Below are 19,868 nucleotides of genomic sequence, written 5' to 3' on the forward strand. Positions count from 1 at the left end.
ATGCCTGACACCCTGCGATGAGTTCCGGAACACGCCCTTGGTATGACCAATGATTCAGTCAGTACACCTAAATTTTAATGTATTTAGTGTTGTATATGCCAGGGAATACTTTGTTCAAAGAGAAACGGTCAATGTAATCTTCTTTGCAATATAATTTTGGCTTGGCTAATTCCTTTTAGTAATACATCGATTTTGGGGGAACTTAAATGGCCAATATTTTTAGTTTTTTAACACAGAAACCTTCCCAAGAATATTCTCATCAAATATTCAAAGTTTCATGGCGATCGGATGAAAGATGTAGTAAGACGAAGAAACGAATATTCACGCACACATATTTTCATTTATATATATAGATAAATTATATATATGCATATATATATATATATATATATATATATATATATATATATATATATATATATATATATATATATATATATACGTGTGTGTGTGTGTGTGTTTATTATTATAATCAAAAACACATATATTACATTTTTATATATTTAATTTATTTCAGACAAAATACTTTAACTCCACTAAGTAAAATCACAATATCCCAAATTTTAAATATAAGTATATTCTCTTTAAACCTTAAGAACACAAAGAAATATATGTAAAAATAAATATTGAATGAAAATATCCGTCAAAAAATGGCACAATTGTTTAAAATTAGACTAATCACTCACCAATTCAATAAATGACGTTTTTAGAATTATTTATGTAATTACAAAATTGATTGGGGACAGGGTTTTTTTTTTTCCAGAAAAAGGCGTGTTTATTTTATTATTTTAACTTTTAATCTACTTTTGTAACTGTAATACTGTTTTGAACAATTTATGTGCATGCATAGGCGTATGAGTGTTTGTTTGCGTGTATTTAGACATAATGCCATCCATCACATTTTAATAGGAATTGTTTAAATTAGTTCCATTGGTTATAAACTAAGTTAAAAAAATACTAAAATACTTAAGTAAAATTTTAGCAAATAGCAAATGCATATTTGTTTATCAATCATAATGTTTTAGAAAGAAAAAAAATTAAGTATGAGTGTAGGTTTATGTATGCGCATGGGTATGGGTATATGTACTGATGTGAGTTTAAGTATGTGTTGGTATGCATGTGTTACGTTATAGCCACCCCCGAGAATTTATACCTCTCCCTCTTTTAGTAACTAAGTGACTTCCATTAAGCCATGTTATTTTATTGGTAAGTTGATTGTTTAAGTCATAAGAATAAGAGGTACAGACACATCATTCCAAATATAAAGTGTGTTGTAGCAAGACTCTAGGTTGAACTTGGTGTACTTTTGCTCTTTATTCTCGTCTGTGTGGACAGTGACCTAAAACAAAATTAAAATCAGTCATTTAATAGAATAGGTAAACTTTTAAACTACCATGGAAAGCCATAATTCCGCTTTCCGTATTCGCAAGTCCAGTAGTGACATAATACAAGCTGGATTTCTGAAATACAACAGTTCTCTAAAATATTTTTTAGAGTTGTCATAAACGACCAATGCTTTTATTTTTTCAAAGTTTGTTTTATTTATTATTTTCAGTGCATTTAAAAGGTTATTCCGGGGCCAGTGAGGCTCGATTGCTGGGGACAGCAATCCATCTAGGAGAGAAAATTTCATAATTAAACAATTTTCTTGTAGTTTGTTCTTGGAACGACAAGGCTTTTAAAGAAAAAAGAAGAAAAGCCCCTACCACAAATCTAGCCCGAACATTATCTTACCGTTACAGTTAAGTTGAGGGTCAATTTAGAAAATTTTTATCTTTCCTTTTTTAGATTATCTTCTCTTTTGGAAAACACGCAATCAGTATTGATATTGTTCATTTTTTATATTTCGCTTAACTTGCAATTCTATGGGATGACTAAGTTACCCCACCTTTTTAAAAATGCAACAGAGAAAAAAATATTTCTAATACAAAAATGTCTCTGATTACCTCCAGTTTAGGAGGACGTAGCTCCCACGTCATCACAAACGGTACATTGACTTTGAACGGGAAGTTTTGCGTATAATGTATTGTGTTCCTCCAATCACCGTTAAATCTTTCGGTAAGCATAACGGTATCATAGATATCAAATGCAAGTCTACAGTCAAAGTGGAGAGCTTCATCCATTTTACTTCCAGTCTTACATTGTAGGTCATTGGTGAAACTAAATTAAAATTGTACATAATTAGCGGTTGTTGAAATATGCACATTTAATTATTTTGCTTCAGCACATACACACAAACACACACACTATTTCTCTCACACACCCATATATATATATATATATATATATATATATATATATATATATATATATATATATATATATATATATATATATATATATATAGGGCCTATATATATATATATATATATATGTATATATGTATATATATATATATATATATATATATATATATATATATATATATATATATATATATATATATATATATATATATACCTTAGGGGTCATCCATGAATGAAGTCACACTTTTTTTGACGATTTTTACCTCCCCCCTCCCCTCCGTCACAGTCGTCCCAAAAAGCAAGACCCCCCTAAAATGACGTCACACCTCAGCCTACAACCCCCTCCCCTCAAAATTGCAGTTGAATTTGTCTTAAAACATCGATATTTTTCCAAAATCTTGTCTGAACTTGGTCAAAATAGAGTATTTTAATCAATTCCTATTGCACTTTATTAAAACAGTTTTCTAAAATGCGAAATAACCTCTAAAATTCGTTTTCTCACATAGCTTTTTTATAATGGAAAAGTGTGACGACGCATCATCTGAAACCCCCCCCCCCTTCCCCTCATAACACATCGTCACAAAATTACGGAACCCCACCCCCCCCCACCCCTAAGAGAGAGACGTCATTTATGGACGACCCCTTACCGTGTTCTAGCCGTTGGTGTACCATGGACGATGAACTTTTCTCCAGCTTCTAGTCTACGTATGGGAAGTGATTTTTCCTCAAAATATGAAGGAAATAAAAGCTTTTAATTTTTTGACATAGTTTATGTAGGCTAAGGCCAATAAGAGCAACATACTTAATATATTCCATTTCACTTATTCTACTTCGGTTGATCTAGGCTATTTAATTTGGGGGCAGGGGCAAGTGGCGTTCTAGGGTGGGCGGGGGTCGGCCATCCCTGGAGCCAAAATGTGTAGATAAAAATTTAAACAATTCATTTGAAACTGCAGTATTGAAGTATACACAGTAGAGTTTAGAAAATAAACGGCTATTTAATAGTTTACTATCATGATTGTGTAACGGTAAAATAAATACCCTTAAGTAAAAACCGCCTTCTTTCCATTATCCAAGATAAGTGGGGGCGTTTTTTTTTCGTTAACGCCGCCATGCCCGCCAGTTCCCCCCCCCCCTCCCCCTCCTCCACTTACCTACGCCATTTTACTAATGTCGTCTACTGCCCTGTCTCAAGTTGGTATTGCTTTTTCGATATCTATAAAAAGTACATATATTGAAAAGTACATTCTAGATCTACTCTATGATAATCCTTTGTGTTGAAATATGGTCTTTGCAAATGTTGCCTGCTCATGTTTAGAGTTTCCAATAGCCAATCAATCATGCATAGTCATTTTATATGTTTAGATAACACGGGGATTTTTATCTGATGAATGCCACTGCATTCTACCAACAGACATATAAAGCAAATTTATAATATATTAGAGCATAAAAATTTAACTAAACTTAAATACACCATCTACACCTTTTCTGACGCTATTAACTTTTTTTTTTAAATCACGCACGTAAAAGGTTGCCGTAGTAGTTGGCTATGCCTCTGGTAGGTAGTTAAATATGTTGCATAACTGCTACAATGGTAGCATTCTCATGCTTAAAGTAAAAATGATCAAAATATAATTATCTGATTTCTTTTCAGAGATCATTCAAAGGTAGAAACGTTAATGTTCTAACACAGTTTGTAGATAAATAACACGAAAAATATTTTAAGTCGTGATCGTACAAAAGGTGGAAAATGAACTGTTACTCACTGGATTCTTTATCTGCAAAGTAACATGTACATGTACATATATATATATATATATATATATATATATATATATATATATATATATATATATATATATATATATATATATATATATATATATATATATATATATATTATATTTATATTTATATTTATTTATTTATTTATTTATATACGAGCCGACCCGCGGTGTATCATACGCCGCTATTTTGTTGTTTTTTCTACTTTTCAGTAATTCATAATTTGTGAATTCGACAGTACCAATGCTGCCACTGAAAATATTTTAAACACTAAACCCCCATTTCCCCCCCCCCCCCCCGTGAAAGCAGTCTCCTCTTAGTTACCTCCTCTAAGTTTAAAATTGTTTCAAACTGAATTATCTGCCCCTAATAGCCGTCACCAAACTAAACATTTAGCGTGAACTACAACTCACCTGACCAAGTGAGGGGGGTGGGGGGGGGGTTGGGGTTGAGAGGAAGAGAGGGGACTGCAAGGCGCGCGCTTGCAGCTTGTTTTCTAACGGCTCCCAGAAGAGAATTATATATATAGATAGACAGAAACATAGACATAGACATATGTATGTATATATTTATGTATGGACATAAAAATTTCGATTTAGTTGTAGATGTTGTATTTATATTTATACATATTATGTGTGTGTGTGTGTGTGTACGTGCGTGCGTGTCTAGGTGTGTCTGTGTGTAAGAGTGTGTGTGAATAAAAGGCGATTGAATGTTTTATGTGTGTGTAAGTAAAATCGTATATTGTTTTCATTCTTATGTACATGAATGCTCAAAAAAATTAAAAACCTTTCTACCAGCCTCCCATTAATACCTACACCGTATAGTATCCAGTTAACAAAAACTTCTCCTCGTACTGACAAATATCTGAGGCTTTCCTTATTTACTCGTCCTGCGCCGTAATCTGTGAGGTAAACACCATTGATGTATATCTGTTGAATTCAAAGGTAATTACTTTACGCTCTTTCAATAAACAGTACAGTTTTATGATATGTCCAAAGCAGACACACTCTGCTCATGGCACTCTCACCATCAAAACAATTGGTTACAAAAAACCCATTCCCAAAATTGAACTACGCCCTGAAACTTTGTTCTCTTTTAAGCAATCGGACCATTGTTATTGTTTAAATTAATGTCAAGCTCCCTCACAGCATCGGCTTTATTTCTGCATCAGGTGTCAACACTCTGCGCTAACACATGTAATATTTACTAGCGTACCCGTCCCACATGTTGCTGCGAGGTGACGCAATAATTTTTAAAAGATTTCAGCAATGAGTTACCAATCTTGACTTTTTAGACGCCAGACGTTTGCTAAAACTGAGTTACTTAAATGTAATCAATGTCGGCGCTATATTTCTTTGATCTTAATTCTATTGACGCGAGTTAATCAGCGCTATCTCCCAGATCCTTTTACTTACCTCTATGACAGTCTCAGAACCCATGAACGTCACTCCACATAATAATTATTTAATTCAGCAAATGATAATTGCAATGAGTCGTTACGGATTTTTTTAAAAATGAGAAGCTAAACGATCACCTTAATTCCATTTTGGATTTTGAACTTTATCTGGAAATCTGGTCTCTTGTCAAAAGCACTTGTAGATATCGAAGATCCTGGACCTTGAACGCTGTCTACTTTATAACTCAGGTCAACTTTTCCTTTGTTCGGCCGAGCAGTCATCTGCATTGGTATGTCACGGGTACAGTCATCTCTAGTGCACAGCTCTATTATAAACCTAGGTCAATTATATTAATGCCCTGTAATGCGCCTTCAACTTATGTTACGTAGATACGTAGATTACATAGGATGCTTCTGCAATCACACTGCAATATATATATATATATATATATATATATATATATATATATATATATATATATATATATATATATATATATATATATATAAAACCTTTCGAACCTGATGGTCCATGGGGTAGGTTAAGTAGAATTCACATGTTTCCTTGATGTGAAGGGATAGTGTGGTCAGAACTATGACCCAGCCATCTTAACTTTCACAACGTGAGTCAGGTACCCATCGCAGCTTGGTTTACCCAAGAACATCCTATGGTGTCGAGCATTGGATTGAACTCAGGGCTTACAGGTTAGCAGTCCAAAGCTCTAAAATTGTGCAACATCTTCACAATATAATATCCGTGACTTGTCTAAATGTTGTGTGATTTGTGTTTGGTTTTTTTTCTGACCTTTTATAATATTGCATAAGTAGAAGCTTTGATAAAATTTATTTCTGGTACAGTTTCAATGATCCAAATTATTAACATATCTTACCTTTTTGAAAGCATATGTGCCCATCCTTCAATTAAAATATCTTTCCCTTCATACATGGAATAGAGAATCTCACCGTAGTAAGGGATTATGTACTGTGTAAATGATGATAAGGTTAGTTTGAATTTCTTCATCATCGCGAGTCGAATTAAGGTTTAGTACAAGCGAAATATCAACAATTACAAAATTTTATAACAAATTATGGAGTTAAATGATCAGTATGCTTTCGTTGCTCAAAACATTATTGCTCTATCAACATAACATAATTAATATAAAATATGGATGCTACAGTGACGCACATTTTTTTGTTTCTTCTTCTTTTTTTTTTTTTTTTTTTTTTTTTGGCAATTTTTATCAAAGTCAAGTGAGCTTTTTCCAATGTTAAAAATTAATGATCAATTAAAATTTTCACCTTTAAACAGTATTGGCTATCTACTAACTAAGTTTTATGTTTGGATATTGGATTGAAGCTAAGGACTAAATACAACCTATATTATCTATTATCAACTCCGGACCATACGAATTATTTATGAAGTAGAAAAGATGTATTTTAAAACTCTTACATTTGTTTTTTCAGTTCCAGATCGTTTAGAGTTGTGCAGTAAGGTGCTGTTTTCATAAGTCTTGGTTTGCTCAGTGTCAATACAATCAGCGAAAACGCTATTCGCCAGAAACACAAGCAGCAAATGATGCGACGTCAACATGTTCAGGAGTTCACAGATCTAAAAATAAAAGATTATCAATACGCAATGAAATTAAGCAGTGGCTTAGGGAGGTCGGGTATCACCCGGTACGGCACTTAATGGTGTCACCCCCAAGAGGCGTAGCGACCCTTCCCGGGGACAAACTTTTTCAAGTTTTCGATTTGCCTTAAACTTTCGATTTGCACCCCACCCCCCTCAAGTTTTCGATTTGCACCCCCCTCAAGTTTTCGATTTGCACCCCCCCCCCCCTTCAAGTTTTTCTCTATATATTTTGCTATTTTTTGCCTTGGTGTCACCCCCCTAAATGGTGTCACCCGGTGCGGTCCGCACCCCCCCGCCCCCCCCCCCCCCCTCGCTACGCCCCTGAAATTAAGTATGCTTACAACTAGCAAAGGCAAACGTTCACTGACCAAACTAATATATCTGTGTGTGCATGCTTGTGCGCGTGAGGGGGGTGTATGTATGTGGTTGGGGGTGTTGATAAGTGTGAGGTGGTGTGGATGTGGGCGGGTGCTCGCGTGCATGTCTGTGTGTGTGTTGGTGTGCGGTTTTCAGAATACTGCGCGACGGCAAAATGCGCAAAAAAAACCCATATAGAAATCTCCGCACATAGAAAAGTGCATAAATAGAAATTTGCGCACACAGAAAAAAATCGCACGCTCTCATAAAAATGCGTACACAGAAATAAGTGCTCTTAGAAAATGCGCACACAGCAAAATGCGTACAAATAATTTTTTTTCAAATAGAAAAACCCACCCTGAAATACGACTACACAGAAAATTGCTTTGTACACGAGAAAGTAAAAATTAAGGAATAAACTGAACAAGTTACCTTGAGCCATAATAAAAGCCAGAAACGAAACAGTCTTTCAAACTTGATGCTACTCACGTAGAACAAAGATGGCCGACTGAGACTAAACCAGAGACAACTATATCCGGTCATCAGAACCACGTCAACAACACGTGATACTTACAGATTGTTGTAGTGTCGGCTTCTGTTGTGGACATTAGTGGAGTAATAAACTTGTTCAGCCATGGGGAGATTTATGTTTTATTGTATGGGGCGACATTAGGACTGGAGGTAGAGTAACAAGCTTCTAAAGTTATATAAACTTGTAAAAGAGCCGTGTTATTATTCTTTGATGATCTGCTGATATTAAAGTAGCCTGTAAAGTTATTAGCAAGACTGAACCTGATATTTCATAGAGCGGTTGAAGAAGAGTTCATTTTCGTCTGTTATGTTGGTTTTGTACTGCTTTAAATAGTAGATGTTGTATTTAAAACGTATAATTAGAAGTAATACTAAAGGAATAAAAAAAAACCAGCCCTATCAAGTTTTGATTATCATATATTTTAATATTTGGTTTACAGCAACGCATTCTTATATTTTTAATACTTTTTTTTCCAGAGTTAAACCCTAATGACATTTAACACATGATTGGCATAAATAATACAGTTGTTTACAGATTCAAGTTACATGTTTTTTTAAAGGATAGGTGTTTTGTTTTCCTTACTGGCAGTTCAAGGAATATTGTGTATATAGTTTACGGGGGTAAATCTTCGTGAATGCGCCCGAATACTTCGACCCCTCCCTCCGTTGTGACTACACTGCTTATCAATCTAATGGATTAACAGCACCTAAGATTTAGACCAGGGGTCTCCAAACTACGGCCCGCGAGGTCCTCTCATCCGGCCCGCGGAGATTTTTTTGTCCACGGAAAAAAATCTGTGTTGGAGGTGGCTGCGGAACTTTGCCCAGAAAATTCAAAACAATTTTAAAATATAGCTTTGGGTGCAAATACCGTTGACCACCATTGTGATTCAAATAGCGAAAAATGCAAGCAAGTTTCGCAATTTTTGAGTTGCAATGGATGAATCCATAGACAGCTGTTCCACCTCTCAACTGTTTGTGTTCATTAGAGGTGTGGATTAAGACATGAACATAACACAAGAGCTGGCTTCCCTATATAACATATATAGCACTGTTACCGGATAGGATATATTCAATGAGTTTTTTTAAAAAGCATTTGCTGATTGCTACTTGGAATGGACTAACCTCAGTTACCTAAATGTTGATGGAGGAAAGAACATTAGTGCCATAAAGAAAGGCTTGGTAGGACAAGTGAAGCAGATGTGTAAAGAGAAAAACATTCTACAACCAATGTTCCTGCACTGTATTATTTATTCACCAGCAAGCTTTGTGTGCTTAAATTTGCGGACAAAAGCAGTGTACTGAATCATGTGTTGAAGATGGTGAAATTCGTAAGGTCACATGAGCTCAACCATAGATAGTTCAGAGACATATTGAAAGATACAAACACAGAATCGCAAGATTTACCAGTAAGATGACTCAGAAAGTTCTGAGCAGAGTATTTAAGTTAAGAAAGAAAATAGGGACTTCCTGGAAAGTTAAGGCAAGCCACAGCCATTAATGTCTGATGAAGACTGGGTATAGAATTGGCCTCTGCTGCAAACATAACTAGTCATTTAAATTTCCTGAACCTAAAACTGCAAGAGAGGGAAATCTCGTTTCTGATCTATACACGCACCTTAAGACCGTCATGTATTTGGAACAAGTACAGTCCAACAACTAGTCGCACTTTCAGCCGTGCAAAGTCTTCATGGCTGAAGCAACAGCAAAGTCCCTGGGTCATTTGCATGCGAGATCATCAAGGACCTCCAGGTGCAGTTTCAGTAGTGGTATTCAGACTTGGATTCAAAGGCAGAAAAAGTGAGACAGTTTCAAAACCCATTTTAAGCAAATGTGGTCAGTTGCCCAATGAACTGCAGCTGGAGGTCACTGAACTGCAAGCAAATGAACTCCTTAGAGACCAATTCAAAGAAGGGCGGGTGGGTTTTTGCCCAAGGAAGAATTTTCTAATATTAAAACATTTGCATCGAAGTACCTTTCAAATTTTGCAACAACATACCTGAGTGAACAAACATTTTCAATAATGAAATACGTGAAGAACAATTTGAGAACAAACTTGGACCTCGAGTGTGTTGTCGGCCCCCAACTGGGTTTCTTTCAGACTTTTTTCTCCGGTGGGGGGGGGGGGAGGGGGCGACACTTGAAATTTTTATATATTTCTACATCAATTATATTTTGTTGCGCGGGAGGGGGGGGGGGGGGTCAGTAATTCTTTGGTGAGGGGGGAGGGGGGGGGGGGCTCTGCCACCCCGAAGAGATGCCTGAAAAAAACTGTGGCCCTCTAATTGATATTTGATAGGTAATGCGGCACTCGGGCTGAAAGTTTGGAGACTCCTGATTTAGACCGTCGATAGATTTTGTTCTGACGGGCTGTACATCGGTAATGATTATTCTATTTTTCAAAATGTTAATCAATAAGTAATTTTCTGTACAGTGTGAGATAACTCATTACCATCATAACATCCAGTTGCCTACGTAGGAATTAGACTACGATGGGGGGCGGAGGTCTCATTGTATATATCAGGGGTTCCCAACCTTTTTTTACTCTAGAGCACATTCTAAAATATCGGTAGGGTGGCGGGCACCACCTATTTTAAATGGACAAACTCCTTCCAGAGGCGTAGCGACCCTTCCCATCACCCGGGGACAAAACTTTCGATTTGCACCCCCCCCCCCCCCTCTAACTTTCGATTTGCACCCCCACCCCCTCCCCTCAAACTTTCGATAATATTTATAAAAAATTTCTGTCTGTCGAATAGTGAGAGGCGGGCACATACGAATCGTTCGGCGGGCGCCGTGGGCACGGGGTTGGGAACCCCTGGTATATATGTATGTATGTATGTGTATATATATATATATATATATATATATATATATATATATATATATATATATATATATATATATATATATATATATATATATATATAACGGCCAAAGCCTATAATGCGGCTAAAGCACACCCTCGCCGGCTAATGTGCGCATCGGCCGGAATATTCTGGCCAATTTCCGATATAGGTAACGGTGCGATGGCGCTCTGATTATTCTAGCTGTGGTTACAATGTGAGCAAAGTATTGCTTGGCTCGTGTTGGTATAGCATTCTGTATGCAATATGACATGGACCAAAAGTGCCGCCACGCCATAGCTATGTCAGACTAATTTGTCTAATCCTAAGAAAGCTCTTGTTTCTAAACCTTTGATCTCTAAGGAATGTAACTCAAGATGCCAAGTGATTCATATTAGTATGCCAAGTAATTGAGAAGGCGCATACAAGTTTATACAACTTTTACAAAGTTCATATTATTGAGAGCTGAAGAAGTAGCTCACTAGCTGTTCTTAATCTTCCCAATCAGTGGTGCTCGCAAGTGTGCTCTAATTAGCTAATGGAAGAGAACTTATGTATCACGTTATATGTGAATTAAATAACATGTGACTTAAATTAGTTCACTGAAAACAATGTCGAACGAGTCAACCAAGATAATGACATGGATTCAGACAAATGAATCAGCCCATTATATATATATATATATATATATATATATATATATATATATATATATATATATATATATATATATACACGGGGAAAGTTCACCTGAGTTCTAAAATAAATGACGTGTGGGGACCTGAATACATTTTGAATGTGACTTCATTTATCAAAAGACCAATCTTTGAGATAAAGATTAAAGTTTTTAATTCATGACACCAAGATTAAGGTTAAGGTAATCGTTTAACTTCTCGTGTTTTAAATCTGTAGCAAGGCGTCATGAAGAACTTTGCGTGACTGTGGACAGATGAAAAATGACACAAAGTACTGTACTGCTAATCTGTAATATGAAAACAACACAGTTTTAAAAAGATGTAAATTTGTGTTTAATTTTTATGTTAGCGTCTTTTCGTGCATTTTCTTTTCGGTTGGTGAGTAGCTTTCGGGCCTTTTCGTTTCAGTGGGCGACTAGATGACCTGTTTTTTATCTTTCTTTTAGTGCACTCGAATCTCTGCCGCCTAGCTGTCTTTCGGACCATGCCATTTTCGTGCATAGTGGAGTACTTGACCACCGAATGATCACAGTCCCGATTCGTAGACCGGCAGGGATCTTCTTCTTTGGCGGCGGATCGGGACATCTTGCACATGTTTCGTCTATCCGTGCTCTTCTGAGGACATTCCTCGGACATGAATTTCGGTTTGCATGTACTGGTCTGGCATACCTGGCTGGGATCGCCCTCGGTTTCTTCATCAGACGGATATCTGGATTTCATTTCCGCGACAAGGTCGTAATGTACTTGACGCGTGTGCATTAAATAAATGGATTCTGTGTATGTCTTGCTTTCAGGGGAGGTAAGGTCAAGGTTGTGTTCCGCCCACTGCCAAGTCTCCCCATGCTTAGTGTAGACGAAGATTTTCGTCTTGAGGAGGTGTGCGGCCGCCATGATTTCCACATCGGACCCCCACGTCCCTCTGTACCTCATCCCACAATCAGCGATGTACGTTTTGGGATTGTCTTGAAAAGACTCCGGTAAAAGAACTGAAAGCTTCTTGGCGTTCCTGCAGATGTGCCGGACGATGAGCTCGCGAAGCTCCTCGTGGTAACACGAAGACCCCGTGACTGCCCGCGAGAGGCAGCGAAACAGGCAGTTACCGTCGCCGTATTCAGGGTAGGCTTGGAAAGGGACTAAATCTCTCAGCCGTTGTGGGCCTTTGGGCGTTTCTATTTGCACGGTTCTGACAAAAGGAAGATTGAGTTTCTTACACTGGCTTTTCTGCCAGGAGCGACAGACCGGGATGTAGAGAGGGTTTTGTGTCTCCTCGTCAGAGTCATCAGCGATCACATAGCGCTGCTCTTTTCGCGGCATCTGAAAAAGGTCGTATTTTGATAAAGGGATGTTGATGCCTGTGGAACAACTGAATATGTTATAAAACAGACATCATAGTTTTTAAAACTATACGTCATGCTGATGATTTTAAAAAAAGATCATATATGTATATTTCCGTTTCAGTTGCTATCCCTAAACTTTGTAATTTTCTTTTAATAAAACACATACAAATAAGGGGGTGGGTGTTGTAACCATATAACAGCAGGTTGCCCCCACCGCCTCCCCATTTTTTCTGGGCCCCCAAATTGCCACTCGAGTATTATGTTTTAATCTCTCAAATTGTTTCATTCGCCCAAGACATGTTGGAACCGTGCGATTCACTATTGTAATATATTGCGTAAAAGGGAACAGTGGTATTTATTTATTTCATACACCCGCTTCAAACAAACTTTTTGTAGTTTATTGTCCCAAGGGGCTGATGTAGAGGCTTCTGTATTTGTTATTTAATAGAAGGATTGATTTTTTTTTGTTTCTGAAAGGTTGTAGGGGTGGGAGAGTGGTTTGATAATGTTTTCTCTCTGCTTTGATATAATCCCTTAATTTGAAACACTGCCATTTTAGACCCAGAAAGGCAGAAAAAAAGTTCGTCTATTTTTTTTACTTTGGCATATATAGTAATTGTGTGGTCAGAACTATGATAACGCTGCCCCATAAAGTGGCTAGCTGCTATAATGATGCTGGTGACATAATAGTGGCAAGCTCCATGAAAAATGTTTAACCAAGCGCCTCACTCAAGCTTAACCCTCACCTCCCCCAAAGCCTTCCAAACGGGCTTTGTAAATAAAAAAAATGTCTCCCTCCCCCTTTAGTTATGCATTTAATGTGTACACTGACCTTTGAGTTGACATTTAAGGTAATAGTTGCAATCTATCTTATTAATGGAAGTTACCTATTGGGGCTAGTATGTTAAGACTTAAAAACTGTACAATGCGACACACACACACACACACATATATATATATATATATATATATATATATATATATATATATATATATATATATATATATATATATATATATATATATATATATATATATATATATATATATATCCCAGTTGTGTGTTCTCTCTTATGTGCGAGGGCCACACATATTTAACTTGTTTGTTAGGCAAAAAATATCTCCATCCACGCAGAACCTTATTAAACCACCCATTCCCCTTGCCCCCTATTTAATTACTGACATTTTAACTGAGGTTGATGACCTACGAATGGGATTTTTTGTGTCTATTCAAGTTGTTCTTGGTACTCTAAATCTTCAAGATCGTTATAGCGACGTTATTTCTATACTCCTATATTTGCCGGTAGCGCATATCAACTTTATATTCAAAGTTCTTATCTTATCTATGTTTGAAGGTAGCGCATATCGACGTTATTTTTAACTTCCATATTTGCCGACAAGGCTTATAGACGTTGACACCTCTAAATTTGCTGGCAGTGCTTGTCAAATTATTTGAATTTTCCAATTTCTTCTACAGGGTATACTTTATCTAATATCGCTAAGATACATTTAATCACCACTTTGTAGTTAACAGCGATACCGACAGCAAACAACTCGATGCGATACCGCACATCCTGCCAAGAAACTGAAGTAGTCATAGAACGTTATTTATAGATTAGTTAGCACAACGCCTTTGAAGTGTAGAAATAGCCTACCTTGTTTCTACCACCACCCCATTGAAGCCAGGTAAAGAGCCATAATAATATATTTGATGTTTCAAAACTGGATGGAAAATGTCAGAACGGCCTGTTATGAGAGGGTAAACCTTGGTGTTTGACAACCCACACTAAAAGTCATGGCTTCCATTTTGGTGCGCTTTGTTTAGAGCAGCGTGCATCCACGTTTGGGGAATACCCTTAAGGTGCGTAAATTATGTAATGTGGTATTACTATTAGCAACATTTTCGAACCATATTTACTTTCTCGTATATGCGAAGTATAGAGAAAGTCGTGTAATCGTGCAAAAGAAATCGAGATGTTTGCAAATCTCGACGTTTTACATTTCCCTGAGTCGGAAAAATAGTTTTGCAATCTTATCCGTATGTGTGTCTGTAAACACGATAACTTGAGTACCGTTACAGCTATGTTGATGAAATTCCATATATAACTATTATATCAAATTTGTAGATCCGTATCAACTTTTGAGCAATTTCCGATAACCGGAAGTGTAACTTTTTCTACTTTGAATTTTTCAAAAGCCTATAACTTGAGTACTATTTCAGTTAGATAAATAAAATTTCACACGTAAGTAAAAGATTTAATTTTCTGCCTTCTTTCGAATTTTGAGTAATTTCCGTTGACCGGAAGTAGTAATTTACGATATTTCCGATTTCTCAAAAAAGCATGTAAATTTATTAAGTACTAATAATATTCCACACATTTTGTTTGGCATTCGCTTGGTGCACAATTCTTTTTTTCTACGAGATTCTATTCTATTTTAAAAAGTTTAAGTAATTAAAAATCATGTCTATATCCAGAGTTGCCATCCCACGTAGTGTTAAATGAGAATATTCGAGATAGTTTAGGGGAGATCACTCCCGGTTTATTTTTTTTATAAATCCTTTTATTTTCTGCTTGTTTAAGTTTCTTGTATTTAAAAATGATATTGAATCACTTTTAGATGTAGGGCTACTCAAAACCCCAAACAATTACAAAAATATATGATTTGTTCTTCCCACCAATCAGTAATATTCTTTGTTCAGTTTATTAACACAATCATCTTGGTAACTTAAGTTTATCCAACAACAGTGTTTTTCATTAACTCATTTAGATTACCATTAACAAAGATCAAATTATTATTTGAGTAAAATCACTCTTGGAACAGAAGTCAGTCTTTTAATTCATGAATCAACAAAATTAATAATCATCAACAACAATCATTAATAAGAGTACAAGCAGGCTTAAAATATTAACACATTTATTCTTCAGACATGGTGTAGTTATCACAGTGTGAAATTTTAGGGGCCACACACACACTTCACATCCAGGACAGCTATACTTCAGCTACTAATCCAGCCACACATTCAAAGCTCGGGTGATTCTGGCATTGCTTCAGCCATTTTTTTACATTGTTAGGGCTACCAGCCACTTGGGAGGTCTGATGCAGCGCTGACCAGCAGAACACATCAGCCAGGCTCGGCTCACTGCCCAGCAGCCAGTCACGCTTGCCCAGCGCGGAATTCAAAGTTCTGACAGCCGCAGCCTTCTCCTTGGAGTTGCCCTCAAGGATCTGGAGCTGAGCGGTGTCGAGGAGGTCGTCGACCTGGGTGGTGAAGATGTTTGTGTCATCCCAGTCAGGGTACAGGAGGCGGGCCAGGTATCTGGCCACGTTGGCCTCGCCTTGAATTACTGTCTGCCTAGTTGGATCTACCATCAGCTCTGGGCCATTGGAAACTGTTGAAATAAAAGTTTAGATAAACCATCGGATTAGTAGAAGATGAAACAAGCCACCCTTATTGTTTTCATTTTCTGAATTCGCAACACACCTCTATTTTAACTAACATTCAATAGGTTCTAATGAATAATGTTTTATTTATTAATGTTTCTGGATACCAAGTTTGTTTTTGTTAACTAATTGCTTTCTTTTTGTTCGTTTTGACTATAAAAGGTAAAAATGTTCAAATAAAATTGTGAAGAATGCTTAAATAAGGGAAGTAGCCATGAAATTTTATAATAACTCAAGATGGATAAGTATTTGTATATCATACAAATTAATGTACATGAAAGTTTAAATTCTTATTTTTTTTTTTTTAGTATTTAGATATTAGAGTTTAAGCCAACACTCCCAAAGCTAAATAGAATTGCTTTTAAACCCAAAAATGATCTGCCCCTTGGTTGGTTCTCAGGTATGAAAACATCAGTCAATTTAGCTCACTGGATTGTCTGTAACACAATATCGCTACTGATAGATCTTGTTATCTCCCCTTTTTTGTTACAAAAAATATAATTTAAATTAAAATTAGATGACTAATTTAACGGTTTAAACAATTTTAAAATAAATTGTTTTTTTTTAGTAAAAGATTATTAGAATGTATAAATAATAAACTAAAGATAAAAACAATACAATCAGGCCCCTATTTGTTATGGAAGTTAGGGAAACTTAATTTAAACAACAATGATTCGATTATAAGTTGAGCCACAACCCAACACTTTTTCTTAAAAAATAATCATCCGTCTTTTATCTCTACACCCTGTGCACAACTGGCTAATAATAAACAAACTGAACCAAACATCAGCCTCCATTACCTTTCTTCCACACCAGAGAAATGGCAATCTGGCTATCCCCCCTCTTAATGGTTCCATTGGAAGTCAACAAAGTTTGCAGCTTCTCTGGCACAGAGTTAGAAACACTGGAGTGGATGTAGGTCGACTTGAAGACGGTGTACTGTTTTGATAGGCTCTCACACAGTGCAATCAATGACAGGGGGATACTGGCTGGATCTACACTTATAACTAGGTCAAGGGCACTGCCACTTTTTGCCTGTTCCAGATAAACATAAGGAATTTTTTTAACATAAAACAAGGATTTTTTTAATACTTATAATCTTATAGCTCAATCTATATTTTTTTGACTTGTATATATGTGTAATGAAAACAGTGAGAATATTTACCAGAGACTGGTTAGGCTGGCACTTTGGAGCACTGGAACAGCATGTGGAAACATGAGAAGATAAAGTGGTCTCAGACACATTGTACTGCCTAGACAGTTGAGTTACAGATTGCTGCAGCTGCTCTAATCTCTTCAAAACATCGTCCTGACGCCTCTCTAGATTAGCTAATGGAGTATTGTGGGATGGGTCTGTTTCCTAGAACCAGGGAAGTACACGGATTAAAATATATGGATTAAGAGAAGGAAAATTTTAGATAAAAAAAGGTTGCAAATATGATAATTTTAAAGATCATTAGTAACACATTTCTATGATAAAGCATGTGTACATGAGAAGCAAAAAGCTTACAGCTTATAACAACAAGAAGGCTAACTATAGTATTTACATCAGAGTTGGGTGTAACTTTAGATAGATAATGTGTGTATTAGATCAAAATAGGTTCCAAAGATAAGTAAGCACTGTTAAAAGCACCATTCTATGATAAAGTATTTACATGAGAAACAAAAAGCTTACAAATGATTACAACAAAAAGGCTAAATATATAGTATGTGCGTCATAATTGTGAAAAAATGTAGAAAGATACTTTAAATTCAGCCAGGAATTCAATCCATTACAGAATTTGTTATTTACCTGCACTGACTAAAACAAGAAGAAAAAAGTTTACACCCAAGAGATTAATGCCTTTACTTTTAAAAAAGAAGTTACATGATAAGGTGCACCTGGAGAAGAAGCCAAAGGTATTTATCAACATCCCCCCCCCCCCACACACACCCATTAGATACACCAGATGCCTTCAATCAGCACAGGAAGATATTTTATAAGGGGAGGAAAGGAGAGAGTGAGAGAAACAACTTAAAAGAAATTGAACATTGCTGTTTTTATTTCAGTAATTTAATAAGTGGAAGTGTTACAATAACAAAATACTAATTACTGAAAACAAGAGAAACCAAATAAAAATTATAAACCATCAGGTTGTACTAGCAACAATTGAACACTGTACACCCACAGGTAAGGGTGGGTTACAACAGGAGCATTGTATCAAGTTTTAATTAGAGGAATGTTTGCAGCTAGGCTAGATAGGACAAAGCCTTTCATTAATTTACTTTTTTTTTAAACACAGACCATTTAAATATTACATTTCCATTAAGTTATATGCATTGCATTTGCTTAAATCTGATTTATTAAAAACTCCAACTTTACAGGAATTAAATAAATGTTTAAGTACAACAATTGTAACCTACAAATAAAAATTTATTGAGCAGAAAACATTATCTGAATTTTAACTGAAGTCTATCTCTCACTGTTATTAGTTATATAGGATATATCAATGGGAAAAAAAAAATCTAAAAATATTCGGGGTACGCATCTAGAGGCTTACACATAAAGGGAGACAATTACATCAGATAGCTGTCAGCTACCATAGTACACGGCAAGTGTGTATAGTGAGTCGTACCTTGGCCTGCTCTACTACCAACGATTGCGGCAAGCTGCTAGAATGGTTTGCAGGTGGGAATTTAGGCTGTGTTGCTGGGGACGGTGTGGCGTTCTTAATCCTGTATGTTTTTACAATATACTCTTTGCTGAAGACGGTCGGCTCCAGACTGGCAGGGTCGGCTGGGTCCATGTTGGTCTGAGACGCCCGGTCAACAAACCGTCTACCCGCGGCATCGCTCGCCTCCGTGTCGTCAGAGTCGGAACACTGCAACTTCCGATATCCGGCGCGCCCAGCTGTGTGGCCGGGCGTGCCCGCGGCCCTACTGACCGTCAGGTCCGTGAAGGCGATCTTACAATCGACGGGCTCGATCTTCTCCTCCAGCCTGACCAGCGAGGACTGGCTCTCGCTTCTGCTCGTCCTTTTATCCGGCTGGTCAAACACGGACTCCTGACACTTCTCCAGCGGCTCGCTGTCAAACGTTGACAGCATTGCCTCTTCTTCTGGCCGTTTTTTAGAACAAGTCTTTAAGGCGTTTCTCAGGTTCTGGGCACACCTAGAAACAACGTTCCCCATGTTTACACAAACAAATGAGATGACAGTCGATAGAAAAAAAAACACAAGCTAGATCCACCCACAAGAAAGGGCACAGACTCTCCTCTCGAACACAGTGTATACAAATAGAAGATTGGTTAGGAAACTACACATCTTCTGTGTACGTCCAGTATAGGTGCTCACACAGAATAATAACGCCGCAATAAACAAGCAGACAGCCTGTCCTTTTGTGCTTAATTCTGATAGCACATTATATCCACAGCGCGTTACATCTCACTTGTATAGTCTATGAATATCGTTATTTCCACTGTTGAAAGTACTTTTGTGTTATATCCAAAGTATGAATATAATTCTATCACGTGCAACATGAGTTAGTCTGATGTGAAGACACACCTCTATCGTAAAGCGTTATTGGGTTACCTCTCTACCGTTGTAGGTGGGAGAGG

The 19,868-nt window shown here is 36.7% G+C and overlaps 3 protein-coding genes and 1 long non-coding RNA gene across 4 annotated transcripts; all 4 read right to left on the minus strand.

Annotated features, from left to right (window-relative positions):
- Positions 1-541: 541 nt before the first annotated feature.
- On the minus strand, positions 542-3,340 carry LOC131941527 (uncharacterized). The gene is made up of 3 exons (XR_009386654.1): positions 2,894-3,340; positions 1,947-2,160; positions 542-1,339 (listed from the first exon to the last, which is right to left on the minus strand). It is a non-coding gene; the product is annotated as an uncharacterized LOC131941527 (long non-coding RNA).
- Positions 3,341-3,409: 69 nt separating this feature from the next.
- On the minus strand, positions 3,410-7,928 carry LOC131941525 (uncharacterized). Its single transcript, XM_059300799.1, has 6 exons — positions 7,853-7,928; positions 6,881-7,039; positions 6,321-6,412; positions 5,569-5,767; positions 4,850-4,963; positions 3,410-4,024 (listed from the first exon to the last, which is right to left on the minus strand). The coding sequence occupies exons 2-6, from the start codon at positions 7,019-7,021 to the stop codon at positions 3,968-3,970; spliced, it is 603 nt and encodes a 200-aa protein (XP_059156782.1). The 5' UTR covers positions 7,022-7,039; positions 7,853-7,928; the 3' UTR covers positions 3,410-3,967.
- Positions 7,929-11,815: 3,887 nt separating this feature from the next.
- On the minus strand, positions 11,816-14,655 carry LOC131941519 (uncharacterized). The gene is made up of 2 exons (XM_059300791.1): positions 14,485-14,655; positions 11,816-12,806 (listed from the first exon to the last, which is right to left on the minus strand). The coding sequence occupies exon 2, from the start codon at positions 12,804-12,806 to the stop codon at positions 11,838-11,840; it is 969 nt and encodes a 322-aa protein (XP_059156774.1). The 5' UTR covers positions 14,485-14,655; the 3' UTR covers positions 11,816-11,837.
- Positions 14,656-15,643: 988 nt separating this feature from the next.
- On the minus strand, positions 15,644-19,868 carry LOC131941541 (aminoacyl tRNA synthase complex-interacting multifunctional protein 2). The gene is made up of 4 exons (XM_059300823.1): positions 18,889-19,868; positions 17,439-17,633; positions 17,074-17,308; positions 15,644-16,221 (listed from the first exon to the last, which is right to left on the minus strand). Exons 1-4 carry the CDS (start codon positions 19,441-19,443, stop codon positions 15,821-15,823), a joined length of 1,386 nt encoding a protein of 461 aa, XP_059156806.1. The 5' UTR covers positions 19,444-19,868; the 3' UTR covers positions 15,644-15,820.

This window comes from Physella acuta, unplaced genomic scaffold (genome assembly GCF_028476545.2).
Source record: "Physella acuta isolate Inbredline_101_S28 unplaced genomic scaffold, ASM2847654v3 ptg000364l, whole genome shotgun sequence".
In the NCBI taxonomy this organism is placed as follows: Eukaryota; Metazoa; Mollusca; class Gastropoda; family Physidae; genus Physella; species Physella acuta.

Excerpts from the sequence above, each read along its gene's own strand:
- LOC131941519 (XM_059300791.1), bottom strand. The coding sequence starts at position 12,806 with ATGCCGCGAAAAGAGCAGCGCTATGTGATCGCTGATGACTCTGACGAG.
- LOC131941525 (XM_059300799.1), bottom strand. The coding sequence starts at position 7,021 with ATGTTGACGTCGCATCATTTGCTGCTTGTGTTTCTGGCGAATAGCGTT. Across the intron at positions 6,413-6,880 it reads CTGGAACTGAAAAAACAAAT|TACATAATCCCTTACTACGG; the intron begins GTAAGAGTTTTA and ends TCATTTACACAG. Across the intron at positions 5,768-6,320 it reads GCACATATGCTTTCAAAAAG|GTTTATAATAGAGCTGTGCA; the intron begins GTAAGATATGTT and ends TAATTGACCTAG.
- LOC131941541 (XM_059300823.1), bottom strand. The coding sequence starts at position 19,443 with ATGGGGAACGTTGTTTCTAGGTGTGCCCAGAACCTGAGAAACGCCTTA. Across the intron at positions 17,634-18,888 it reads TGGTAGTAGAGCAGGCCAAG|GAAACAGACCCATCCCACAA; the intron begins GTACGACTCACT and ends CCCTGGTTCTAG. Across the intron at positions 16,222-17,073 it reads TTCTCTGGTGTGGAAGAAAG|TTTCCAATGGCCCAGAGCTG; the intron begins GTAATGGAGGCT and ends TTATTTCAACAG.